Source organism: Cygnus olor, chromosome 4, assembly GCF_009769625.2.
Source record: "Cygnus olor isolate bCygOlo1 chromosome 4, bCygOlo1.pri.v2, whole genome shotgun sequence".
Classification (NCBI taxonomy): domain Eukaryota; kingdom Metazoa; phylum Chordata; class Aves; order Anseriformes; family Anatidae; genus Cygnus; species Cygnus olor.
The window spans coordinates 76,078,303-76,103,398 of NC_049172.1; the positions used below are offsets into that span (position 1 = coordinate 76,078,303).

Genomic DNA, 25,096 nt, shown 5'->3' on the forward strand with positions numbered 1-25,096 from the left:
CCCAAGTTTCATTCTGAGGCCTCAGCCCTCATTAACTGATCTCTGCTGTCAGTTAGCAACAGATCACCTCCCAGTGTGAGCCTATTAGGACCAGATGACCTGAAAACAAGTGCCACTGCCTCCAGTGGTCTGCTGAGACCCGGTATTAATTAAAGCGAGCCCCTTCCATGTTTGCAGTTGGCAAGCGGCGCAGGGAAAAAGCTGGTGGAGTGACAGATCAGTCGAGTTGTGATCGTGCCTCCCGTCGGCTTAACCCTCTGTGGCTTCATCCACAGCGAGGGACAAACGAATGGCTCTCTCACGTGGAGGGAAGAGCAGGTTTTGGCTTTACGCTTCTCGCAATTAAACTAGAAGCCTCGGCGAATCTTTGCAAGTAACCTGATTATTTTCCCATTTCAGAGAGAGAGAGAGGGGGAAATTGCTGTCATGGAGAAGCAGCACGGACCCAGCTCTTGATCTGGGTCCCCTGGTTTGCAGTCCTTCAGGATGAGAGTTTAGAGGAATTAATGTGCTTTTTTAAATATTCCTTTTCAATATTTGTCAGTATTTCTTTTTTTCAATATTTTTTTCTCCTTTTTTCCCCACCTACTCCCCACCCAGTTCACGGTTCAGCTTTGGGTAAAGAAAGCTCTGCCAGGATTGTGTTTCTTCTCCAGTATGGTATCAGCTGAAGTGATCACTTGCAAGGAGGTTAGAGAAGACATCAGGAGGAGTAACCTTAAGATTGGCTGCAGGTAAAGAGGTGGAAGAGCTGATGTAGCAGATTTCCTCCACCTCTGACCCCCTTGCTCTTCATACGTGGCAGTTGCACTCTGTTTTCTGAAGGCACCACCTCTGCAGACAGCGCTCACCGCTCCTGGCGTCTCAGCGCTGTGCTTTTGGGATGCCCTATGGTTTGTGATTTCTGATTACCCTTAGGTAACCTAGATCTGTGTTCCTCCTCCTGCGATTTGAGTTTATTTTTATCGTGTTCTCCATACCCAAGCCTCCCTCCTGCCTTTTGTTTTGATCGTTCCAGATTTACAGCTTTTCTGAACGTGGAGTGGTAATTGTTGTGTTTTTTTTTTTTTTTTTTTTTTTTTTAACAATTGAGTGGATTCCTGGGATTAGGCCTTGGTTTCTGATATCTGGCTGCTGTTCCTGATGCACAGTTAATACCAGCTGGTTTTCCCGAGGAAGGCAAGCAAAGGCAGAGAGTAGTAATAAGAACTGAGAAAGACCAAGAATATTTTATTTTTTTCCCCAAATATTCTAGCGCCAAGAACTATACTAATCAGAGGGTTTGTAATTACACAGAAAATCCTTCCAGCAGGGAAACACACACACTCCCTCTCTGCTACTTTTGTCAAGCTTTTAAAAGGTTAAAAATGCTACTTAATCAAAACCAACTTTATTATTAGTGCTGTTGATAACTTTTTGCATATTTTATGTTTCTTAGTTTCTGATCCAAACCTGATTTGCCCCTGTGTTGCTGATCCTTTTTGCTTCTGCCTCAGCTGTTTGGCATCAGGGCCTTAAAGTCTGACTTCAGCCCGACGTGGTTCTTGCAGCTGCAGTTAAATGCATGCAAATCAAACCTGATCAGGCCAAGAGCTGTGAGCAGATGCTCTGCTTGCTGGGATGTCACTGGTGCTGAGAGCTGTGGGTTGGGGACCAGGAGACCATGGTGGTGAGTCGCTGGGTTTCTCGCTTTCCTACTGATTTCCATGTCTTGGACGTGGAAAGACTGACTCCAAAACCTGCTCCTTCGGATGCTGAAAACCCTGTGCAGGTCCTCCGAGGGGTTTTTCTTCTTTCAGTATTGTTGGCCACGTTTCTGATGCCCCCCAGTAAGCGGTGTGGTGCTGCTCAGCTTGTTGCCCATCTGTTGTCCACTCCACGTGCCCTGGAGGTGCCACGTACATTGCTGTCCTCTCCTGTCCACAGGATGGGCCATGATTAAACCCCAGAAAACCTGGCAGGCAGGCAGAATGTGTCCTATGTATATAGAAGTGTGCAGCTTAACCAGGAAACATCTGTTGGGGCTGCCTAGGTAGGGCAGCCCAGAGATTCCAGGAGGGGTTCAGTTCTCCCCCGATAAAAAGGGAAACACAAGCACGTGTGTGAGCTCGGGTACCTCCAGGCTGGAGGGACAGGGGTTTGCCCCATGATTTGTGGTATCCTGGAAGAACACAAGGGAAAAAAAGCAATACTGGTAGTGTAGGGCTTTGTACAAATGGGTTTTAGGACAACTGATGCTCATGATGTTGGTTTGTGGGTTTGGACGTGCTTTCATCCAGCCAACAGCTGCAGCAGTTGGAGGTGTTGTGTCCCTCCGGCCGCGTGTCACCCCTCGTGTCCCCGCAGTGGCTCAGTAGAAATGCAGTGGGCGAGTGCTGCTTGGCTTTGGGCAAAAAACTGATGGCTTAATCAAACCTGAGGCTGCAAGGAGCTGAGCCAAGGTGGAGGTCTGTCTTTCCAGCCGTTCCTGCCTACCTGCCCACTGAAGGCCCGCTCTTGCAGCAAGAAATCCCTCCTCTCCTTGCAGATGTCTTGTAGGTCATCCTGGGGCAGCCTTCTCCTGTACAGACGCCTTGGTGATGTTATTTCCAAGAAAATACGACTCGCTTCTTGGAAAAGAAGCAGCAGCTTCCTGCAGAGGTGTCTGCACGAGGATGCCCTGCTGTCTGCCCGGGCTGCACGTCTAAATCTGCACAAAAATAAACAAACAAAAAACAGAGCTGGTGAATGTGTGGAGCTGCTGTGCACTGTGAGCTCTGAACAGCTTTTGTCACTCCTGGAAATGCGGCTTCTGGGGCCTCTCGTAGTTTCTGTAGGGTTTCTGCGTAGCTTCTGGTTTCTTGAATCGTAGTCATTTGTCCCGGAGATTTTTTATTGTAGTTTCACAGGGTTCATGCATTATAATTTGTGCAGGAATCTCAGCTGCAGTCAGAACGGGTTGAGCACAGAGGTTACACAAAATGTAGATCTGCTAAGTTTATATTTAGCTGTAAAAAAAACCACCACCAAAAAAACCCACAACAGTGCAGGAGTCTAATCAGCAAAGCCCAGTTTGTGTCTGAGAGATTAAAGCAGAGTTTGCTTCAAGACAAATGGACAAAAATGGTATTTTCAAGCCAGGCTGTCTTTTTTTCTGCCCCAGAAGAAGTCAACATCTTGTAAAATCAAAATGTGCTTTATCTTAGAAAGACCCCTTACAGCCTAAGATATTCTTGCAACCACGTAGGATTTCAGCAGGAAGATTTATTTACCTTCTCCTGAGAAAGTTGAGAGGTGAAGACTGCTCGAGCCTAAGATTATAGCTGTAAAATAATATCAGCATTGTGCTGGTTGTGTCGCAGCCAGCTTTTGGCAATACCTGGCCTTGTGGTCCTGACTCCCGCGGCTCAGCGAGCAGTGTAGCTGATGCCGTTCACAGGGGATATGTGTGCTTCAGTGTGCAGGTTTAAAAATCTGCCACCAGGGAGTGAGAATAATAAAAAATTACATTTAAATGCTGCAGCTCTGTCCTTAAAAAAATAAAGCTATGTGATGCTTGAGGACAGGGCATTTATCCAAATCTAGAGGAGAATCTAAGACAGTAATGAGATAAATTAGAGTTAGGCTGGCTCGTTGCACTTGGAAAATTCAAGAGCAGAAAAAAACCCAGCATCTTAACTTCGTGTCCTCGTTCAGCGAGGACAGGAGCACCCGTTGGACCTAGGAGGTGCTCAGTCTCCTCTGCACATCGCTGCTTGGGACCATGAGCTCTCACGTAGTGGTCCAGAGCCGTCCACCCTCTCCCTCTCGTGCCATCGCCATAGCTGGCCGCTCGCTCTCCCTCCTCCCCATGGCACTGAACTCGCGCACACACACACCATTTTTCGCTCTCCTCTCTAGGTGAAGGCGCCCCTGTGGATTTTTCTAATCCCAGCTCCCTCTTCCCGATAATTGTTTGTGAGTCGCGCGGCGCGGCTGCATTGACAGCCTGTGGCTGTGGTGTGATGCCCGTAATCAGGTTGTGAGCCTCCCACTGCCCGGGGCTGCCACGGGACGGGAGCAGGACCGGGACCCCCTTGGGGACAAACCTTTATGGGAGCAGGAGGGAAATCGCAGTCGGTTGGAGGAGTGGGTGGTAAACTTTGGTGTGCTGCCTAAACTTCTTTAAATGAAGCGATGCGGTCGATACCTGTGCTCAGAAGTTCCCCTTGCTGCGCCTCCCCATGTGATTCACAGCTACGAGGTCCAGAAGAGATTTTTGTGGTCCTCAGCAGCTCCTACATGTGGCCCATAAGCTGTTGGAGCTGCCGTAGCTGTTCCCCAAGGCTCAGCCGTGAGCCTCACGCTCCGCTGAGGCCGCTTTGATGTGGTGGGGACAAAGACACCCGTAGGATGGGGTGTGCTGGGGGGCACCCAGTGCCCTTCACCCTGCCTCTGTGCTCAGGGGTTTGTAGCAGCCTCAGGGTCCTCGCCTGCTGCCTTCTTGTTCGCAGGGCCCCCCCAGCAGGGTGCCCAGCCCCACGTCCCGGCGGCTGCTGAAGCTCCCCCAGGAGGAGCCCCCCAAGCTCTGGGCAGCCTGTGCCAGGGCTCCGGCACCCGCCCGGCCCAGCAGTGCTGCCTGAGGGGCAGGGGGAGCCGCCGGGGCTCCGGGCTGGGCCTGCAGCCTCTGGGCCTGGCCCTGGGCACCGCTGAGCAGGGCCTGGCTCCGGCCTGTCCGTACCCTCTGCACGTTGGTCTCCTCAGCAGCATTTGCTCCCTTGTTTCATCTCACTGGTGTGTCTTTGGCTCCTTTGTTTTCCTCCATGCCTTTTCCTCCTACCCCACTCAGGCCTACTGAGGCTCAGCTGCGTTGTTTGCTGCTGAACAGGACCCGGATGCATGGCAAACTCCACGTTAAACCAAATTCTGGTCTTGGGCATGGGACCTGCCGTCCTCCTCTTTGTTCCTCCTCCTCTGCCACATCCAGTTTCTCTCATTATCCCTGTTAATCCTCTCTTCTGCTCAAACCTCTCCTATATTCTCACGTCTTTCTCCAAACCGTGCCATTTTCTTCCATTAAAGCATCCAGCTGTGGGGCTGCTGCTCTTAGCCCTTCTGCCATCATTTTGGGTCTGACCAACGTTACCTCCTTCCCTACTCTTGCTCCTCTCCACGTTCTCTTTCCACCCGGTTCGTTATTGCTTTCCCTTCCCTGTGCTCCTCCATTCTGTTCTCCTTGCCTTGGTAAAGCTCCAGTTGGTAAGCGGCCCAGTTTCCCTTCTCTCTGCCTCCATCTTCACCTCTCAGCCCTAATGAATGATTTTTTTCCTTCCTTCTCCTAATGCTCTTTTCTTTAGTTCAGCTGGATGGGGCTCATCAGATCCAATTAGTGCTGTGGTGTTTTAATTCAGCAATCTGGTGATTTGGGGGCTGAAGGATAAGCTTCCTTAGAGCCATTCCCTCGTTCCCCATTGACTCTAAGTCACTGGGAGCAGCTCGTGCTGTGGTGTTCCCTTTTGCCCAAAAGCTGCTGAAACCTGGGAAAGTCGAATCCCTTAAATCAGCAGAGACCTAACCAACGTGGAGAGCTGCCCAGCAGCATCCACCTTGTTTGTGGCCTCCTATTTTATAAATATTGACAAAATTAAGTTAAATAACTTCTTTGCAAGTGAACTTTGCAAGTTGATGTATTTACCACCATGGAACTGGTTTAGGAGTAGTGGGGTCGGATCTCTATCAAGTGACTCAGTAGTTGCCAGCCTTAGGCCTGCAAATCCCATTTCTCAGGCTTCAAAAATATTAATAGTCATAGAGGGGAAAAAGGATAATTTTTAGTTAACTTTCAAAATAAAAAGGGATTTTTTTTTTGTCGTGTGGTTTCCATGCTTTTTAAATTCATGTCTTAGGGGGCATGAAGTCAGAACTTTTTAGGACGGGAAGGAAAAGAAAAGGAAAGGGAAATGGTGGGTGATTATTACACACTCAGCAGCACCAGCAGCGTGCAGCCCTGGTTTTGTGGAGCAGGATTTCAGCAGCAATTGTGCTGTAACACAGCCCCAAAACTGAGCTTTCCCCAGCTTGTCGGGATGCTCCATCAACCAAATTGAGCAAAGGCTTTGTTGGAAACCCCCCCCCAAGAAAAAAGCAATTTAAAAGAGCTGGGTCTGTCCCCTAGTCTGGGCTGCAGCCTGGGAATATCCTGAACCAGTTCTGCACTGAAATCATTATTTAAAATACATTGTCTTGCCAGAAATTAGACATCGCCAGCGCAGATATCTTCATCCGAGCTCAGTCCCTGGGCTCCTTTCACAGTCAGCAGAGCTGAATGGGCACCGCTGGGGGTGTTTCATGGGAGCACACGTAAATGTCTATCTTGGGAGGAGAATAAACACCCTGAAAAAGGCACATTTCTCTGGGCTGGGCTGCAAAGTGAGCCCATCTGGAGGCACCACGTCTGCTCTGATGAATCCCACCTGACGCCGTTACGTGTCTGCGCAGCGCCAGCGTGGTGGATCCCGGAGCTGTGACTCAGGCTGTAGGCAGCGTGCTGATAATAATCCTCCCGCGGCTGTTTTCTCAGCTCCGGGGATGAATTTTACTCTGTAGTCGGTGTTCTTTGGGCAGCCCCTAGGAATTAAACCCCTTTAGCCCTGCCTGTTGCTGGTGGAGGGCTGGGATCGGGGGGTGCCTGCCTGTGGCTGGGCGCTGTCCTGGGGGTGCTGCCATCCCCTTGGTGACCTGCAGGAAGGGGACCACGGGTCGGCCAAAATCATTTCAAAACTGTTAAAAACAGAGCCTCATTAGTCTCCTAAATGTAGTCCTCGTGTTGGGGATTTGAGAGACGGGGTTTCAATCCGCAGCAAGGTTTAATTTCATATTCGCAGCGGGGTGGCTGCTGGAAGTGGAGGAGCTCCCAGGCTCGGCTGCATCTTGTCTGTTACCAGAGCTGCTGCTCTTCCACTTCCCATGCGAATCCTTCCATCAAACCTACAAGCAGAGGCTGGAAACCCAACAAAATTTGCGATCTACACAGATTAGCTGTCTCCGGGCTATAAATACCCGAATCCACGGGGCAGCACCAGCGACGCCAGCTGAGAACTGTTGTAGCTTTACTTTTCCAGGCACGTTTTTTAGGCTGGTGTCTGGAAGCGTTCAGATTCTGCGAGTCCCAGTACTCGGAAAATGTAAGAAAATAGCATTTGGTCAGTTTTGAGTGGGAAGAAGAAGGAGACAAAACCCTTATTCGTGCCGGGAATGAGAAGAAACACTGCGGGGACGCCACTCTCCTGGGATCAGCCGACGTGGCAAAGGACAGGAGGAAGGGTTCCCTTTGGGGTCTTGGTGAAGGCCTTGTGGGGTTCTGGAAATGCTCCATGAGTGTTGAAAACCAGGGCTGTGCTTATGCGGGGCTTGCCCAGCAGTTGTGCTTCTCCACATCTTCCTCGCAGCCTACAAAGAGACGAGATGCGCTGCGGATGCATGTATAATGTAGCAGCTTGCAAAATATGTTCTCCCATGCTTTGCTTTTTTTTTTTTTTAAAAAAAAAAAAAAGCCCCCAAATCACTATTTGTTGGCAGGTTTTTGGCTTTGGCTGATTTTTTTTTTTTTTTGGAATTTTGCTGCATTTTTGGCTGAAAACGTTTTGGCCAGGCACCGCAAACAAGTTCCATTTTCGGCCGAAAATTCCCACACTTGGGGGCCGTTGGGTTTCGTTCGCGTGTTTGTTTTTCGGCTGAGAAAGAATAAATATTGTGGGGGGGAGTGATTTGAAGGCAGAAGCCGTTCCTTGCGAATAGGTTGGTTTAGTTAATGACCCCATTTCTGGGCTTGGTTTAATTAATAACCCCATTTCTGCTGGAAACAAATGCTGGTGGAGGTTCTCCAAATATCGCCGATACCCAACGGCACGGCTGCGAAGGCAGGGAGTCTCCTCCGCACTGCCTGCAGCACGTCTGCCATGCCTTAGATCCCCGCAAAACCGTAGAAATCTGCATTATTCAAGTGCTGGAGGAGGCAACAAAAAAAAGATCTGCGGTTACAATAAGCTGCCTACCATCTCTTGGCTCTTAATAGCTCCGTTATGGCCCAAATGCTTGCGTTGGAGCGGGGTGCAGGGGTTTGTATGGCCCCACAAAGAGGAATGAGTTGTGTTGGAGCAACCACCACCAGGGATGTTTGGTGTTTTTTGGGGTTAGGACCCCCCAGCCCCAGTAATTTTGTGCTAGAAGGGAAAGCCAGCAAGGAGCAGCTGGGAAAATGCTGGTGGAAGGGGTAAAAACACAGCGAGGGGCATTCCTGTAAGGGCGTTGCAGTGTTTTGTAGCCTGATTTTTGGCTGGAAATGGCTTCAATTTCATCAAGGGTTGAGCCCAACACAGCAAAAACCTGTGGCACCGGGGATTTAGTCCTCAAAAGGAGCATGGAGAGAGACCCCAGTGTGTCACTGCGAAGGGTGCTGCTGCTGTCTGCAAGCTGTGGCAGCTGTCCCGTTCCTGCTAGCTGAATGATGCCCTTTCTCTGTGTTTTTTTTTTTCTTTTCAAAGGTGGGCCTTAATGTTCTGGTTCAGAGAGCGAACAAGTTTACCCCCGCCACGCGTCTCTTGATCCAGAGGTTTGTGCCATTCCCTGCTGTCGGTAAGAAACCCTGCCTTTTCTCTGTATTCACCTCGCCCTACGCCGGCACAAAGCACCGAAACGTGTCCCAGGCTCTTGCCTCTCCGCTGTGTCCCCGTGGGGACGGCCGGGATGCTGCTGAGCCACGGGGCCGCAGGAAAACTCAGCCCAGAGGTGATGTGGCAGCTTGCGAAGCCCCATCCAGCTGCACTTTCCTCTCCCAGGCAGCTGAAATAACCACCATGGGCTTTTCTAAAATTATTTTTCCAATAAAAATGGAGTGAAATGCTCCTGCTCTGAATGCATGGATTTCTAAGAGCCACTGATTGAAAAAAAAAAAAAAAAAAGACCAATGTGCGTGGAGAATTGAGGCTGCTGCGGGCTTGTTAGGGCACAAAATAATGTTCTGTGGTTTGTCAGCAAACTGCTAGTGTCTGGGGACACGTGGGGGACTCAGGCTTTGCTAAATCCAGCGGCTGCAGCATTCAGCAAATTGTGAGTTGGCTTCGTTGTGAAGAAATCTTCAGTGGTGTCAGGGTTATTTTATACCTATACCTATGATTTTTTTCATAAAGACAGTGCAAACACATTTTTGTCCAAGCACAGAGGAAATCAGTTGCCAAAGGGTTTTGCTCACGGGTGCAGGTCCCTTTTCAAACTCCTTAATCCAAAACTTTCCTTCGAGCTTTTTCCTTTGCAGTCCAAGTTCTCAGAGCTTCTTCCAAGCATGACCGAGTCTCCTCCTCTGGTCCTTCTGCTCCTTTTTTTGCACAGAGCCTGTTGCTCTGCCCCTCCTGCCTGCAGTTCCCAGGTTGTTGGGGCTTTTTTTTCCTCTTTTTGTACTAGAAAACCAGCCGCTTGCCCTTTGAGCAGAGCAAGGACAACGGGGATTAGGGTCTCAGTCGCATTTCTGAGTGCTCAGCTTTTACGTAGGGCATCTGTGGATGTTGTTGTTGCTTCCCCGGAGCCTGTTTTCAGAGCTTTTCAGCTTCCTTTTGCTTTTTGGAGCCAGGAGGGCACGAGAGTTGAGCACTGGCCCCGAGAGGCTGCTCGGAGGCTGGGTTTGAGTCAGAGATGCATGCGGGAAGCCTTTGCTGCCGGGCTCTTCTGTTTGTGTCCCAAGGTGTCGGGAGCAGGAGGTTACGCCCGTGTCAGCGTTGATTGAGGGCCCGTAGTTAATTTGTTTAGCCTGTAATTAATTCTCTCGTTCTTCTTTTATTTGTGTACTGTCATGCTTCATTATGTGCCAGGACATCAGGAATCCTCCTACTAATTGCTGTTTTGCGGCTCTGAAAGCTGCAAGTCGCTGCTTTGCAGACCTGGACAAACTGTTTAATTAAGACGCGCCTTCCCCTTGCTTCTGAGCTGCCAGCCCTCAGCAGAAGGGCAGGATTTAACATTTTCTACGCGAAAAGCCAGAAGCTGGTGCTAGCCTCTTGCTCCACCACCGTGCACAGGACTGAGCAGGTTCCTCTCGCATCTTCTTTCCTCCCTCTCCCCATCCCACCGACCCGGGCTGAGATGCTCTCGGCAGCGTGTCCATCTCCTCGGGGCCCTGAGGCTGTTGTCTTCACCCAGCAAACCGAGCAGAAATGCTGCCTGCAGGACGTATTTAACAAACCTGCACATGGGGCAGCCCGTGGAGGTGGCCAAAGCTCCGCGTGTGCAGCTGGGTTGGCACAAAAGGGTTGGCACAGAAGGCTTCATGCTCGGTGTCAGCCACCCCAGCACATCATCTCTTCACCGGGAGGGTTTTTGGTGCAGGGGCCAAATCTGCAGGAATTTCACCAGGAAGGAGCGTAGTGGTGGTGTGTTCTGGAGCCTGGCTGCTCCCAGGGCTGAGCAAGAAGGGGCTGGAGCCGTTTTCAGAAGTCTAGGTGGCCAAGGGCATCAAAAAGGATATAAGAGAGCCACGTACCCAAAACCCCAAAAGTTGCTTCCCAGGCCTGCTCCAGAGGAGGTTACAGCTGGTGGAACGATGCCCCTTGGAGGGAAGGGAGGTGAGGAGGGGGACAGTTTTCTTCTCCCAGGAAACATTTCCGTGGTTTGGTTATTTTTTGGTTTAGTTCTGTTGTAAATGGGGTTAAATTTGTGAATTTTGTAAATATGTACATGGGCATATTTACTGTGTGGTGAGCACCCTTTTGGTTTAGAAATATATACAGAGAGAGTTCAGCGGTGGATTGCTTTGTACCCAAATCCAGTTTCAAGTAAGTGTTTTCACAAGAGTAGTTTCTGTGCTGTGGTACCATTTTTTTTTTTTCCAAATTCTGAAAATCAAATTGTCTACGCATGTATTTATGCATTTCCCATTTCCCTTTGCATTTGACACCTTCAGAAAGCCAAAGTTTACCTGCAGCCTGCGGTATTTCCTGCTTTCTGCGTGTGTTACTGAAACAAACCAGGGGTTGTCTCAAGCAAATATGCTGGAATCAGGTCTTGAGTTTGGGATCTGGACAAGGAAGCCCTAGTAGGATGCAAAGACTCAGAGACACATTTTGGTGTCCGGTGAGCTTCGGGTCTGGAAACCTCACCCCGAGCCTCGCAACCTGTGCAGCACAGAGCATCGCTGCTGGCACGTTTTGTGGCTGCCAGCTACAAGTCCAGGGCATGGGAGTGTTTGGAAAAAAAAAAAAAAAAAAGGAAAAAAAAGGGACTAAACTTGCTTAAATGAAATGCTTGTTTTGTTTTTTATCACGGGTTAGTGAGCTGAAGGGCTGGTAGCACAGGGAGTTTGATAGATGGGAAGAGTGGTCCAGTAGTTAGAATATTAAAGAGGGAGACAGAGTGTGCGTGTGTGTATGTTCCTCTTATTCTGGAGTGTAAGGAGCATTTGTCACCACAAATCATCCTTGATTGCAGGGAGCTGCGTTCATATAGGGCTCACCCACCCACCACCCGCAAAAAATTAGACATTTGTTATATGACATGAATTGAGATTAATTAGCGAATATTAACCCGTCAAGCAGCACAGAAACACATTTTTGGAAGCAGCGGTACCGCAGCAACAGTGGGCTTGCAGTAGTTCTGGGTGGAAAAACGAAACGTGGGGGGGGGGGGGGGGGGGGGGTGTTTGCTGGAAAATGCCAGCTTTTATCAGAAACAAAAGTTTTGCAGGAATTAGCAGCTCTTCTTTGGAAAAGTTTAAGAATTCCCTGCAGGGACTTGGAGACCTCTGCGGGGACCCCGGGGGAGAGCTGCTCCTGGGGAGGATGTTTGTGAAGCACAAGCCCCACACGTCGCTCTAGGAGCAGGATTTGGGGTGATTCTGAGAAGGCACCAGTGCAGAAAGCTGGGCAAAGGGAGATTTTTGGGGAAGGGGACCAGACCCGTCCCCACCTGAGCCCCAGGTGCGGGGTTGTGATTTCTCAGCAGCCAGCTCGATGGCACCAAAAGAGGCGGCGATGTCCTTCCACCCCTCCCAGAGGGGAATTATCCCCTTTTTCTGCCAGGTGACTGAAGTGCATCGGCCCTGAGGTGCCCGTTGGGAGTTCTCAGAGCCCGTGCACGGCAGATGGCAGGGCTGGGGGAATCGCGGAGGCTGCAGGGGCAGTCAGCCAGTGCCCCCCTGGGAGCATCACTAGGTTTGGGCTGGGCTGCCCTCGCCTCGAGGAGTTACAGCAGCTGAAGTGAGCTTGGCCAGCCCGCACGGGGCTTTTGTCCCTGCTAGGAAAAGCGTTATTAAGCAAACAACCACAGCTCCAGCTCTACAGAGTATGTCCACAGGGCCACTTTCCCCCTAGAACACGGAAGAAATGCGAATAGTCAGCAGAACCACTCTTAACAGGTTACGTGTCCATGAAAGCGACCCAACCTTGTCTCCTTTGGTTCAAAGGAAACTTCTGCCCTCCTGAGGGCTCGGACCTAAGCTGTCCTTCGTGGCTCAGTGGAATCCCTTGCCTTGTATTTCCCTCACACCTGCCAAAATTCATTATTTCAGAAGAGCTTGTCTGCTGGCGTAGTAAGAGGAGTTAAACCCAGCTGTGAGATCTGCGATGAGATGAGGCAGCTGTCAGCCAGCGGTGCCGGCTGGTAGCCCACTGCAAGGACCTGGTTTGGCCTCATAGATCAAAACATGAGGTGTAGAAACGCTGCTATTTCTTTGTGTCGATGTGTTTCTGATCGTGGCAAATAAAAGGAAATGATCTTGATTATTATTCACACTCCAGAATCACATTTCACTCTCAGTACCAGAGTGAGTCCTTGACTTTAAGAAACTTCTTGGCAGACTGATGAAATCAAAGCTGAAGGGATGTCGTGGAGAACAGAAGCTTGCCATTTGGTATTGACCAGGGCTGCACTGCTAATCATCATGCTTTTCTCATCCTCAGCTAGTGCCAATATCTGCAATGTTGTCCTGATGAGGCACACGGAGCTGGAAGAAGGAATTGATGTCCTGGACAATAACGGAAACATCGTTGGGTCTTCCAGAATCGCTGCAAAACACGTATGTACCTGTGGTGCACCTGGTGAACACTTACATGAGCACGTACACAGCTCACCTTCAGGCTCAGCAGCTCCCACAGCTGTAGGAACTGATGACCTGAAAGAGCTGGAAATTACCTGTACTCATCATGCAGGAAGAATTAAGCAGCAGAACTTAATGCCTCTGTAGCCACGCATGCAGTAAGGTAGCCACAGAAGTGAGCATGCTGGTGGACATGAGCATGGCACACCCAGTGCCTGGTGTAGTGGTTTGAAAGGGAGCAGGCTGACATCAGGAAGATCCTGGACCACCCTGATGCATTCACAGCCTTAGGATTTCTTTGTGGAAACTTGTAAGCAGTTCATTTTGAATACGAAGCAAAGATAACTTACACCTTTTTCTAAATGAGGAAGACTTCATTTTCGAGCTGAGGAGCTTTTTAACCCTTGCCATGTTAAAGCTGCATTAACAACTGCCAACCCAAGCTCTGTGAGGGTAGCCAGATGTTTTTATCCTCGTGCTAACACCTGGTTTGTTTTCCCCTGTAACCTTCTACGCTCTGCCATCTGCTTGCAATTATTCCCCTTTCTTCCCTTCTTACATAGTTTTGTCTTCTGAGCATCATCTGATTGTCTGAGGCATGTTGTTTCCAAGTGGGCTTTAATCTGAAATGTAAAGCGTGTACAGAAGCACACGCCCAGGCAGAGGAGTTAATAATATAATGCTTGGCATTTCTCTCGCTCCTTCTGTCCAAGGCTCTTAAGGCACTTCATAGACAGCAATTAATGTACAGATTTACAGTCTTCAGTGAGAAATGGGAGATCTCTAATATTTCTCCATATTGATGTTTAACAGGGAGCTTAAAACAATCTGTTGAAGGGCTCAGAGATACTTGTTTGAGCCAGTTTTCCTCACTTAACATTACTGGCTTCAAGACCCTGCTTCCCCTCTCCATCCTAATGGTCTAGGGGAAGACAGACAACATGGAACATAAGTATTAAAACTGAAGGTACTGGTTTAAGTGGAGTTTAGGCATCAGACTTCTGAGGACTTTTGCTCAGATGCCATCTTGTCCTGATGCATCTTCCTGAATAGCACAGTGCTGGGTTCTGTAGTGTAAAATTTGGCAGATCCTTGGCGTTACATCTGCGCCTCTCTGAAACCTCCTCCCACTTTAGGAAGACTGAGTACTCCCAAGCCTGGTCGGATGTGTAAATTTCAGCGTTCCCATCCCAAACCTACGGTAACCTTTGCCTAAGTCTGGCAAAGCCCCACCCATGGGCACAGTGCTTAGGGCATCCCAAGTGGATGCTGCCAAAAGTGGTTGGAAGAGGTAAGTGACGAAGGCACAGTGATGTTTATACACCTTCCTAGAGCACCGATGATGATGTTTTGGTGATTTATATGTATCATGCTGCCAAGCTGTTTTGTTTGGTGCTTCCTGGTGAATCTTGCTAGGGAGAAAGCACCCGTGGAGGGACGACGGTAGCTCTGCAGTTGGACATCCTACTGCAAAAAGGAGCCCTGCTTGTTACAGTGCTCTTCAGTAAACCACTGCAGGTTAAAGTACAGAAACTAGTCTCAGACAAACACTAAGGTACTTCACTGAAATTGACACTCAGTTAAAGGAGAAAGGATTGAGGCTGCTGCTTAACCTGTCCTGAGATATTTCTCCTCGCAGCATCTCCCTTGCAGCACCAAGATGTTTGTGTGGAAATACGACAAGGTGGTCGAGTGCTTTTGGTCACATAAAGTAACATCAAAGAAGCTGTTAGGTGCACGGCCCCGCTCCCTGCATTCATCTCTCTGTTTATTCCACTGGATTTATAACCACCCATCATTTGTAGCAACAGAGCAAAAATCAGTTCTGTGCAAAGAGCTGACAGCAAAGTTGAAAATGGGTGTTGATACATCTGTTCACATATGCAACCAAGAAAGGCCAGCCAAACCATTTCCATGCATTGATTGTGCAGCGCAGGTACCTCCTGGGATTTGTTTTAAATGTCTCGGGTCTGTTTGATTGTTTTTCCTTTCCAGGCACTGCTAGAAACGGCCCTAACTAGAGTGGTCCTGCCAATGCCTATACTGGTTCTACCTCCAATTATTATGTCCATACTGGAAAAGTAAGTGGTGGGTACTCTGAAGAGGGGGTACTTTTCAAGGGGAAGGGGGGAAAGATCCTCAGCAGGTATTATAATGTGATATTTCTTAGAATTTGTTCATCAAAGACATTTTTTGGCTTATTCATGTTTTCATGTTCCAGCATTTTTGGCCATTGTAGGCTGGTAAAGTGTTACATTGGTGTAGTTATTTTAAATCATCTTTCTGAGCCTCCAGCAGTTTGCGTAACCGTGTTGTGTGGGTCAGAGTGAGCCCAAACTCTGAATTCAGTGGAAGAGTGTTCAGAAGTTCTCGGTCCTGCGTGCAGCAAACACTGGAGCTGCCACATGGGGTCAGAGGAAAGGTGCTCAGGCAGCGCTGGGGACCAAGTGCTGTGTCCTGGCCACTGTGGGGCTCGTTTATGCCCTGGCTGAACTCATTTCTGCTCTCTTGCAATAACCCCTTAGGCACGGCAGGGTAAAAAGACTTCATTTAGTTTGTTTTAAACCCATCTTTGATCAAGCTTCTTCCTTCATCTCACGTTGCGGGGGACTGCAAATACGAGGTTTCTATTCACCACTGCCATTTCATTCATGACCACAGGACCTCTGCTGGGTTTCTCTCCTTCCTGCCTGTCTCCAGCCCTGGCTAACTCCAAGCTGTGCCCCTGTGCTGCCAAAGCAGAGAGGCAGAGCACAAACCATCACAACTTTCCGCAGAAATTTGCTTTCCATCCCTGTTTAAGACGGAATCTCTCCTGCTAGATGTCGCCACGGAGCACCGGTGCTAGGAGAGTGGGTAGGGTTATTATTTCAAGTCTAACCATCCCCCACATTTCTTACTAACAAAAAACCCCAACGACCTGCCCCGTCCCTTGGATGTTCTCCCCACCTTGCTTCCCAACTCCTCTGCTTTTAATTCTGCTCAGAGATATTTGGAGCCCAGCTGTTGGGTCCTTTGGGGCTCCTCCTCAGGATCTGCCTGCTAACAGCTGCCTGCCCGTCCCATCCCATCCCATGGAGGCTCACGCAGCATGAATGGCCCGTGCTGGTGTGGGGATCACCTTGCCTTCTTTGGAGACTGATTAGTGCATTGAAAGATGGGGGTGCTAAAGGGCTTGCTGCCTTTGTCCGGACAGCCAAGCTGGAAACACTCTTTAAACAAATTTGTTGATAATGGCTGCTCTAAAGCACTCCACTGACAAAGTAAATAGCAATTAGCATGATTAGGGATTGACCCATAGCTTTGGTTAGCCTTGTGTGCCCTTGTAGAAACACCCCTGGGCAATTTTCTCTCCTTAACGGAAGGCTGGGTCTGCTTCTGTAAATCCTGAGTTTGATTTTTAGTACCCAAATTCTAAAAGATATTTATTGTCTGCACCCCTACAGCACTCAGAGCCTCATACCAAGATCAGTCCTTCCCATGACCTGGGTGTGGGGAGAAATGTAGCAACAAATGCTGTTTTGGGAACTCTGAAGTGAGTTTTCAGCCCTTGCTGGCCAACACGTTCTGTTTTTTTCTCTTTTTCCCAAGGGACCATGGTGGCTCCCTGCAGCAGGGCACAGTCTTGGTAGCACTTGCTGCCAGCCACTGGCTGGAGGTGGCTGCTGGAGACCCACAAGGACCGGGCGTAGATTCCAGCCCTGATGATTTTGTGCAGTGTTGGAAGCCTGATTCCAACCTTTATAATCCCATCAAAACCGCTTTGCTGTTGTCAGCCTAAAGGACTCCTGTTTTCATCTGTCCACATGCCAGACACTTAAGAAATATTGCAGATTTGTGGTATTCTTGCCGCAGGGCTCTTTCTCGTCATCTTTCTGTAGCCCTGAGGCTTTGCACCAAGGTGGCTGTGGCTGTTACTGCTGACTTAGCGCGGTCACTTGTTCCTGTCCGCCTGTACCTTGGTGACCAGCTCATCCAGGCAGGATCACCCCAGAGGACAAACTTCTATCCCTGCCATTCAGAGGATCTCTGCTGTTCCATTTATCATGAACAGACAAAATCTTTATGTGCAAAGCCTCAAAGTTTCATAGAAACCTGGTCAAAGAATGATCTTCTACAACAGGAGACATTGAGGACCATCGTGGACCACAACCTTAAGTAAAACTAATAGCAAGACTTGCTTTGCACTTGGGCATTGTCACCTCCTGCACTGATACCGTGTGGGTTACTCCATGCACCCGTGCTCCAGGCAAGACTTACCGAAACTGAGATTATCTGTCAAGCAAGTGTGGACATACACAAGGTTCTCTTCAAAAACTCATCGCTTTATCTGATGGATTTCATCCAGGTTTGCAAGAGAATGGTTTCCTTCTCACCACCCCCGAATGATATAAGATGTATGGGCACTGATTTTGCCTAAATTCTACGTAGAGCTTCATGGCTACAGTTTTATTTCCCTTTATATGTCTTTGGATTCCTGGAAGTCTGAGTGAGAAACAACAGGGATAGGGATTGGGGTGTGGTTTGGCCATGCAGAGGCTGTGGGATGTGAAAGCATCCACCTGGCACGGAAGACATCCCTTCCCATATCCGAGGGGTTTGCAGTCCAGGTGTTCTCTCAGATCTTTTTAAATGAAGGACACGGACAGAAGTGAAACCTCATGTTGGGAAAAAAATGGAGCATTTGGTGAAAAGTTTAACTTTTTTAATGCAATAAAACTTTAGTTAGACTTTATATTGGCAGTCACATCCAGGCATGTATTATCAGTTTATTTACAGAAGCTCTTGCGGTGTCCGTAAATGAGAACAACAAGAGTGACCGTGCTGCAGCTGCCTTGGGGTCGCACCACCCCAGGAGCAAGCCGCGTTCTCCCAGCAGCGGTTTTGGAATCCAAACCTGCTCCCTCCTTTGTGTCTCGGCATTCAGAAAGTTTATTTTAAGTGGCCAGTTCCTGGTCGTCGTCTTTCCACTTGGATCCAGGTCTTTCCTCTCTCTCAGCCATCTCTCCATCTGCATGTTTTAACTCCCCCAGCTGCCTCTCTCGTCTCTTGTGCCATTTTTTTCAGCTCTCTTGGCTTCTCTCATCTCTTTGCCTGCTGTGTATTTTAACTCCCGGGGCCGCCTTCTCTGCTCTCCAAGTAATTCAATGTTACCTCCCACTGCCGAGCGCCGCAGCACTCCATTCTTTCCCCATGTTTCATGCATTTCCTGCTGCTTGGACGCTCTGTTGAGGCAGCTAACATATAGAATCAATGTTTATTTTGAGACTACATATGCCATGCGGGGAACACGGTGTCAGTTATTTTGTGCAGATGTATTCTCATTTAAGTTTTATAAATAATATCCGTGCTGGCAACTTTAATACGGAAGAATATTGGTTTCGTATTGTCTGTAAGATGGAGAAGAGTCATCTGTGGGATCTCAACTCAGCTGACTTCAGATCAGAAAAGAAAACTTCGTTAGTACCCCTGTGTCACAAAGATGTGAGGACAACCACATCTACTGCGTTAAGTTGGATTTTGTGCACTTCAAACATTTTCCTTTATTCATACACTTCTGTGAATCCTTTTATGTGATGGAATTTGAGAACCTGCACAGCTTTCTCCCAGAAAGGACCAGTTACAGAGCCATCATCCAAGGCTTCTCCTGTAGTCTTTGTCAGGTTTCTGACTCCTTGCAGAACTGGAGCCCACCGTGCAGACGGTCAGTGTGTAGAGCATCCAGATCTGTGTACGTCCAGCCTTGGGTTCCCCTGATCTCTTTGGTGGGAAAACTGAAATTCGATGTTATTTGGTTCACGTGCTCTGGACAAGTGATGGACAAGCAGACTGCAGCTCGGCCCACCAGCAACGTCTGCTGTGGACACTTGGAGGTGATTGCTGGCGGTGGAGGTAGAAGAACATGAGTTCTTCTCTTCCTTACCTCCTTATCCTAAAGCCTGTCCTCTACCTCGCAGTACAGGCAACCTCAAAGGGTCTGAAGCACAGAAGATGGCCTGAGGACGGGCTCCAGGAGCTCACGTATGTCAGGCTAGACAGGAAAAGTCCCCAGAGTTGCTGTGCAGAGCTTATGGAGGGGAGATAAAGCTGGAACTGTTGGTGGGCAGGAGCTGAGAAAAGCAGGGAGCAGAAGAGTTGTGTCCCTGAAAGAGGAACTGTTCTACACCTCCTTCACCACCACATCACCCTGATCTTGAGGCTCGCAGAGCTGCTAGCACCACAGCATAGCAGCATCCTCACACGGCAGCTGTCAGGGCTGTTTTCCTGTAAATCTCATCAAATCAGGATGTTCCCAGGCTGGATCAACTTGCAGAGCTGCTCAGGCATGGCTAAGCCAGACTAAAGTGTGAGCAATGGATTGTCTTGAAGGATACTCGGTGCTCAGACCGTGGCTCTGTGGTGGTGGCTTTCTTAGCCTTAAACCATGATTTTCACTGCAGAAATGAGAGCGAGGTAGGAGATCCTCCTGGACCTTGTGCTCGTGGCCTTTTGCTGGAGATATTGCCCTTTAGATCTGCTTGCAGAACAATTCCTACAGGTGCTCTTCTTCCTCCTCAAGTGCAAAGTCTCTCCATCCAGCTAAACCCTCGGTGAAGTTTGTTTGAACCAAACAGCTGCCAGCAGTGACACCTTAAACTGCCGTGGCTGTTTCCAAAGTAAACATTGAAACTGCTCCTTTAATTATGTCAATCAGGTAGAAAAATCCCCCAACATCGCTCCCTTTGCATCTGCTGTGTCCCCTGGAGCAGGCTCTGAGTCCGTAGCCGGAGCAGGAGATGCTCTTGAGCGTGGACAAAGCCCTGGTGGCCCAGCCAGACGGAGTGGCAGACAGAGCCGTGGGCTGTTAGAGGAGCCCAGCTTTCCTGCAGCGACCCCAAATGAGTGAGAAAAGCTCAAACACCCTCTGCAGAGAGCAGCAAAGGTCTCTCTAAAGCAAGACGTGGCACGGTGCTGGCTCCGGCAAGTTCTGAGCACAACAGGGATTTGGGGTGCGCCGTCTGGGCTGGGACAGTCACCCCAAATGTTGTGGTTGTGTCAGATGGGTCGCAGAGCCCTGGGCTCCGAGGAGCCTGGGTGCCTCGGGATACCCAGAGCCTCAGCCTCCCGTGCTTTTCTTACCCCGCTGGCATCCTCAGCGTCTTGCAGTGTATGCATTAGCTCTGAACCTGTTTATACCAAACACTACAGAAACCCCACAGAATCTGTCAGCTGGGAGACTTTGGTTAACTCCTGTCATATTTAGTTTAGCATCTGACACCTCCTTCTAGACAAATACAGCTCTGGTTCACTGAACCTGATAACTCCTTTTTAGTACAGCGACTGACTTCCATATGGAATAAATTACAGTACCTCTTGAAAAACGCCAGAGGCAGCTGCCAAATTATGCAAAATTTAAACCACTAATGAACAATGTGATGAAAGTTGAATGAAGGTGTATTTACAAGAGCTACAACACACTGTCTTTGCGGAGCAGATGTACTGTCTGTACAAGTATGCGTGTGTCTGTGTCTGTACCTACGTACACGCACGCTCATGCATATTGAAGTTACCCGTGAGGGCTCGCTGGTTTAGGTACATCCGTTCACACTAAGTGCTACCTGGAATTATTAAGCCAGAAGCTCCCCGGTACGTTGCTGCCTTTTTTCTGTCCACCAGGCAAATTTTACAGAAGCAAATTGCAGAAAGAAGAAGGGTTAGGGGGCTCTGAAGGGGGCTAAAGAAACAAATCTTTTAAAAAAAGAAGAAGAGAGAGGCATGGAGGAAAGTATCGCAAAAATAGACCTTCTTTTTTCATCCAAAGGCAAATGCATAAACAAATTGGCTTCTGAAGCGGGAACAATAGATCATATTACTGTGTCTCTGCAGATTTCCAACATGACACCTTCTCTTGGTGCAGACTTCAGTCTCTTGGAGTTTAATCCGAGTGCCAAGGTTTGAACCAGAGCCTTGCCAACCCTGTCCCGTGTACAGGGCAGCACATAAAGCTGCTGGTCTTGTCCAAGAACAGCTTCATGTGCTTTTGCACCATTAAGGTAATATTCATTCTTGTGAATATATATAATATTCACTCGTGTGAATATAGCGATCTGCTAAAGGAGATGCCAGGGGCAAAGCTGGGCTGTCAGGAGCATCTAAAGGTCCAGACCTTCATGATCTAGGCAGAGCACACAGGACAATGCTGTAAACTAATTCCCTCAACAGATGAGTATTAATTTTATTGATTCTTAATCTGCTATAATACTCTGCAGCGAAACCACCGGGAAACATCTCATCATTCACTTCCAGGGAGGGAAGGTTGAACAGAGGGGCTCTGATAACATTTGGCAGCTACCAAAGTGCAGCAAGCAATATTTAGCTTAATATTCTTCTGAGATCTGTGTCGAGAGCAACGATCCTAGGGACGGAAGAAAAGTGACCTCTCAACTAATTATGAGTCATTTATTCTGAACTGCGCAAATTTTAGAATCCGAATCCCAATTAAGACATTACACTACATGTGTTAATTAGTCCCCTCTCCTTTTTAAATCAAGCCATAACTCTTCTTAATTAGGAGGTTAGCCATTGTAATTTGAACTGGCCTGGGTCTGAAGCACTTTTGGAAATCACACCTGGGGGCTGTGCCGGGGATCACTTTAAATTGGTTGAGTTTTTGCTTGGGTGATTATAAGGTCCCCAACAGGGCAGTAATTAAAGAGGGTGCAGCTTCCAAACTGAGGTGTCAGGGTGGTACAAGCAGTGATGTCTTGCTTCTAAACCGTGCTCCAGGGAGGCTTGGAGGAGGCTGGTCTTAGGATTTTCTCAGTGAGGGCTCTCGTGGATCACGGCAACTTTAGCAGAAGAATAAATCACTTCCAGCAGTTGTCTGTCTGCGTCCCAGGGACTCGTTATCACAACTCATCGCTGGCAATTCCCAAATGTCTCATTTACAGAACCGTAGCTGGTGAATGCAGGTAGAGCATGGAGCAAGGTAGGGAGCAGGTACTTCCCTGGCTCACACAAACGCTTGTGGACTTCAGCAGGAGTCTTTTAATTTAGACCATGTTCTGTGCAAAGCAAAGTAGCCAAGTACTGAAGAAGAGAAAGAAGCCTGGCTTTCAGAAATCGATAGGATCAATTCTGTCTCGTTAGCTTATTAGGGAGCAATTGAGATATCAGAGGAGTTACGTCTCCAGATCTTGTTTTCCTTCCCCACTTTCCCCAAGCCTTTTTACAATGAAGACAGCTTTCAGCAAGCGCTGCTAGCAAAGGGCGCGGAGTCTGAATGTTCAGACACACAGACAACCTACGGCAGGGTAACAAGTTCCCACACATCAGCTGCTCTGTTAAAATTCATCAGGTGTGTGCCTGCAGCCTGCAGTAATCCGGTTTCTTGCATGGGCTGCAGGCACAGGCTGCGCAGGGAGATGCACCTGCAAAGTAACGTGTGTGTGCGCCAAACGCTCGTATCCCAGGCTAGCAGCATGTCCTGATGTGGGAAGGGTTGTTTGCCTTGATTTTGTGTTCTCGTCCCAGTGGAAGGGCATTAACTAGCAGATTTCTGCCCATGTTTGATGGCCCTGAGGCATCAGCATCCTCAAGGATGGTCAGAGGAGATACGGACTCTGGGACTAAGGCCATAGCTGATGACCCAGTGGCAAATCTGGCTGCCCCTCTACGTTGTTAACATCCACTGACTACTCAAGCAGAACTCACCATCTACTTGTCTTATTTCCATTTGTTTTGGATTGGTAGAAAAAAAGTTAATGACAGGTGTCATTTTGGTGCAGATAGCTTCCGAACAAACCCCTCAAGAATTATATTTTATCCCCTAACGTTTGTAAACCATCCAAGGTCCTGTATCCTGGAATATACTTAAAATGCCATCTTCTATGAGCAAGATGCTGTCTCTGTCATTCAGTGTTAATTGCCTTGGAAGAGTCACTTAATGGGTCATTATCAGAACCTGACCATGCAGGTAGCTTCACAAGTTTGCTGTTAACAAGGCTTGAACTCAAACATATACCCTGGGGACAGCCGGTGGTAAAGCATCCTTATCACCCACTCCGCAGAAGTTTCATTTTGAACAGATTAAGGCGTTGTCAAGTTTACTACTTTATTACCCCATTAACGAAGCCTTTTTGTGTGGTGCAGCTGACAGAGTTCCCAGTGTCTCTCAAGAGCCCAATTTCCTTCTGCTCGCTGACAGCCTCCGAAGCCTTAAAGCGAGCAGCACCTGTGTGTGGCAGTTTACTCACGTGTGATATGGTTTGAAATGGGGGAAGCATGCGTGAAGTGGTCCTGTTTAATGTGGGAAAGTGAGCACTTAAATGGCCTTGGACCGTGTAACCCCAGCAGATGCAGAAGCTCAGGGCAGGACTCAGGATCCTTTGTGGGTGTTCTCAGCTGGGATGACCCACCAGGAGGAACCTGCACCAGTCGTGGGGAAGGCTGGTGGGTCCGGTCCATGAAATGGTCTAACAGAGCCTTTCTTTTCCAGGACATCCCTCCTGAGGTCCCGTCCCCGGATGATTCTCCCCGTGCAAAGCCTTGTGTGCCTCGCGGCCTTCGGCCTGGCCCTCCCCTTGGCCATCAGCCTCTTCCCGCAGATGTCCGAGGTCAGTACCTGTCTGGTCCCTGCAGTGGGATGTCACAGAATGGCTTACCAATGCCACGGCTCGTTCTGCCTTCTGGATAACGGTCTCATTTCTCCCATTCATTTTGTGATGAAGTTGGTTGCTGTCTCTTTCCCTTGACAAGTCACTGGTCAGGTGATGGCTATGTTGGTCCCTCCTGTTAGCACATGCTACACCACAGATTAATAGCACGCGGCTTTGCCCCAGCTTCTACCAGTGGTTGGATCATGTGGCGGGATGTACTTTCCAAGAGGAATCCTCGTTCCACCCAGCAAACATATCTTTTAAAGACAAGGGGGGACAATGCGTGGTCCTCCTTTCCATCACATCTGTTGTACCCCACCACAGTGATCTGCTTCTCCTGTACGGAGGATGTTTGGACTGCGAAGCAATCAAAACACCAGGGAGCAGTGGGGCAAGCAGGCTGGAGCATTTTAGGGAGTGTATGCGGCTAATGTTCTGCCTGCTTGGTCTCAGAGAAGCATCTTGACCATAACTGGGTGTCTGGTTCCTCTTCCAGTGGTACCGAGGTCTGGCGGGGTCAGATCACATCGAGAGATGTTTTTTATTTCTGGCTGATGGCTTCTGCCCCGTGGCTCCAGCGGGGTTTGTCCTGTCTTGTGGGTGGTCCTGAGCTTAGTCAGAGCTGAGCTGCACCAGGGAGAACATGGCTCAGCTCGCTGCCCCTATGGCAGGGGTGTTTCCATGGTATTCACGTGGTAAAAATAAGTATATATCCCATTACTCAGAGCTGCCACTGGGATACACGTTTGATGTGGACCTGCTTTCCCAGAGCTTCTGTGAGGGTTCCTGGCTGCTTGTCTTCTAGACTGGCTCCAGGAAGACACAACCTCAGGGGCAAGGCTTCTCCCCACTTCGCAGTCTCCACTACATTCTTGGTGTTTCGGAATAATGTTTACTCTGAGCCTGGGTGGTTTTCAGGGGAAAAAATACAAAGCACTTCCCTGGATGGATACTGCATCTTGTGGGCACTAAAATGCAAGAGGAGAAGGTAGGATGGGAGTTTTGTAGGGGAAGCGAACAGAGGAAAACTAGCCAAGGAAACAGGCAGAAGGGCTGATGAAATCACGTGTACCTAAATTGGTTGAGCAAACCGTGAAGGTGTATTTTTTTGTGAGTCATGAATTTTGACTATTCAGTGCTTGGAGCTTGTAGATTTGCAGATTATAAAATTGTAGATTTGCAGATAGGGTCACTTACAAAGGGGTAAAACCTCTATCAAACAAAGCGAAGGGCTTTGCTGAAGTTCTTTTTGTTTCATATGGAACAATCGATCAGGAACACGTATCACAGTCCCTATCACAGTCTCTATTGGTTACTTCCGTTTTTGTTTTTTTTTTAAGTCTGGATGGGTTTATCCACAACTTCTAGCCAGGGAATCTTGTTGTACACTTGTCTGCAAGACTGAAAAACGTGTTACCAA

General features: G+C 48.7%; 1 protein-coding gene across 3 annotated transcripts in view; it reads left to right on the forward strand.

The window, feature by feature from the left end:
* The window catches only part of SFXN5 (sideroflexin 5), a 92,160-nt gene that overhangs the window by 48,797 nt on the left and 18,267 nt on the right, over positions 1-25,096 (forward strand). The window contains exons 7-10 of one of the 3 annotated variants that reach the window (XM_040555314.1): positions 8,502-8,592; positions 12,903-13,018; positions 15,035-15,120; positions 23,517-23,634. In XM_040555314.1, coding sequence (XP_040411248.1) covers positions 8,502-8,592; positions 12,903-13,018; positions 15,035-15,120; positions 23,517-23,634 — 411 coding nt within the window. Of the gene's footprint in view, positions 1-8,501; positions 8,593-8,617; positions 10,572-12,902; positions 13,019-15,034; positions 15,125-23,516; positions 23,635-25,096 lie in introns of those variants that run through there. The other 2 variants (XM_040555317.1, XM_040555316.1) reach the window with 2 other exon arrangements.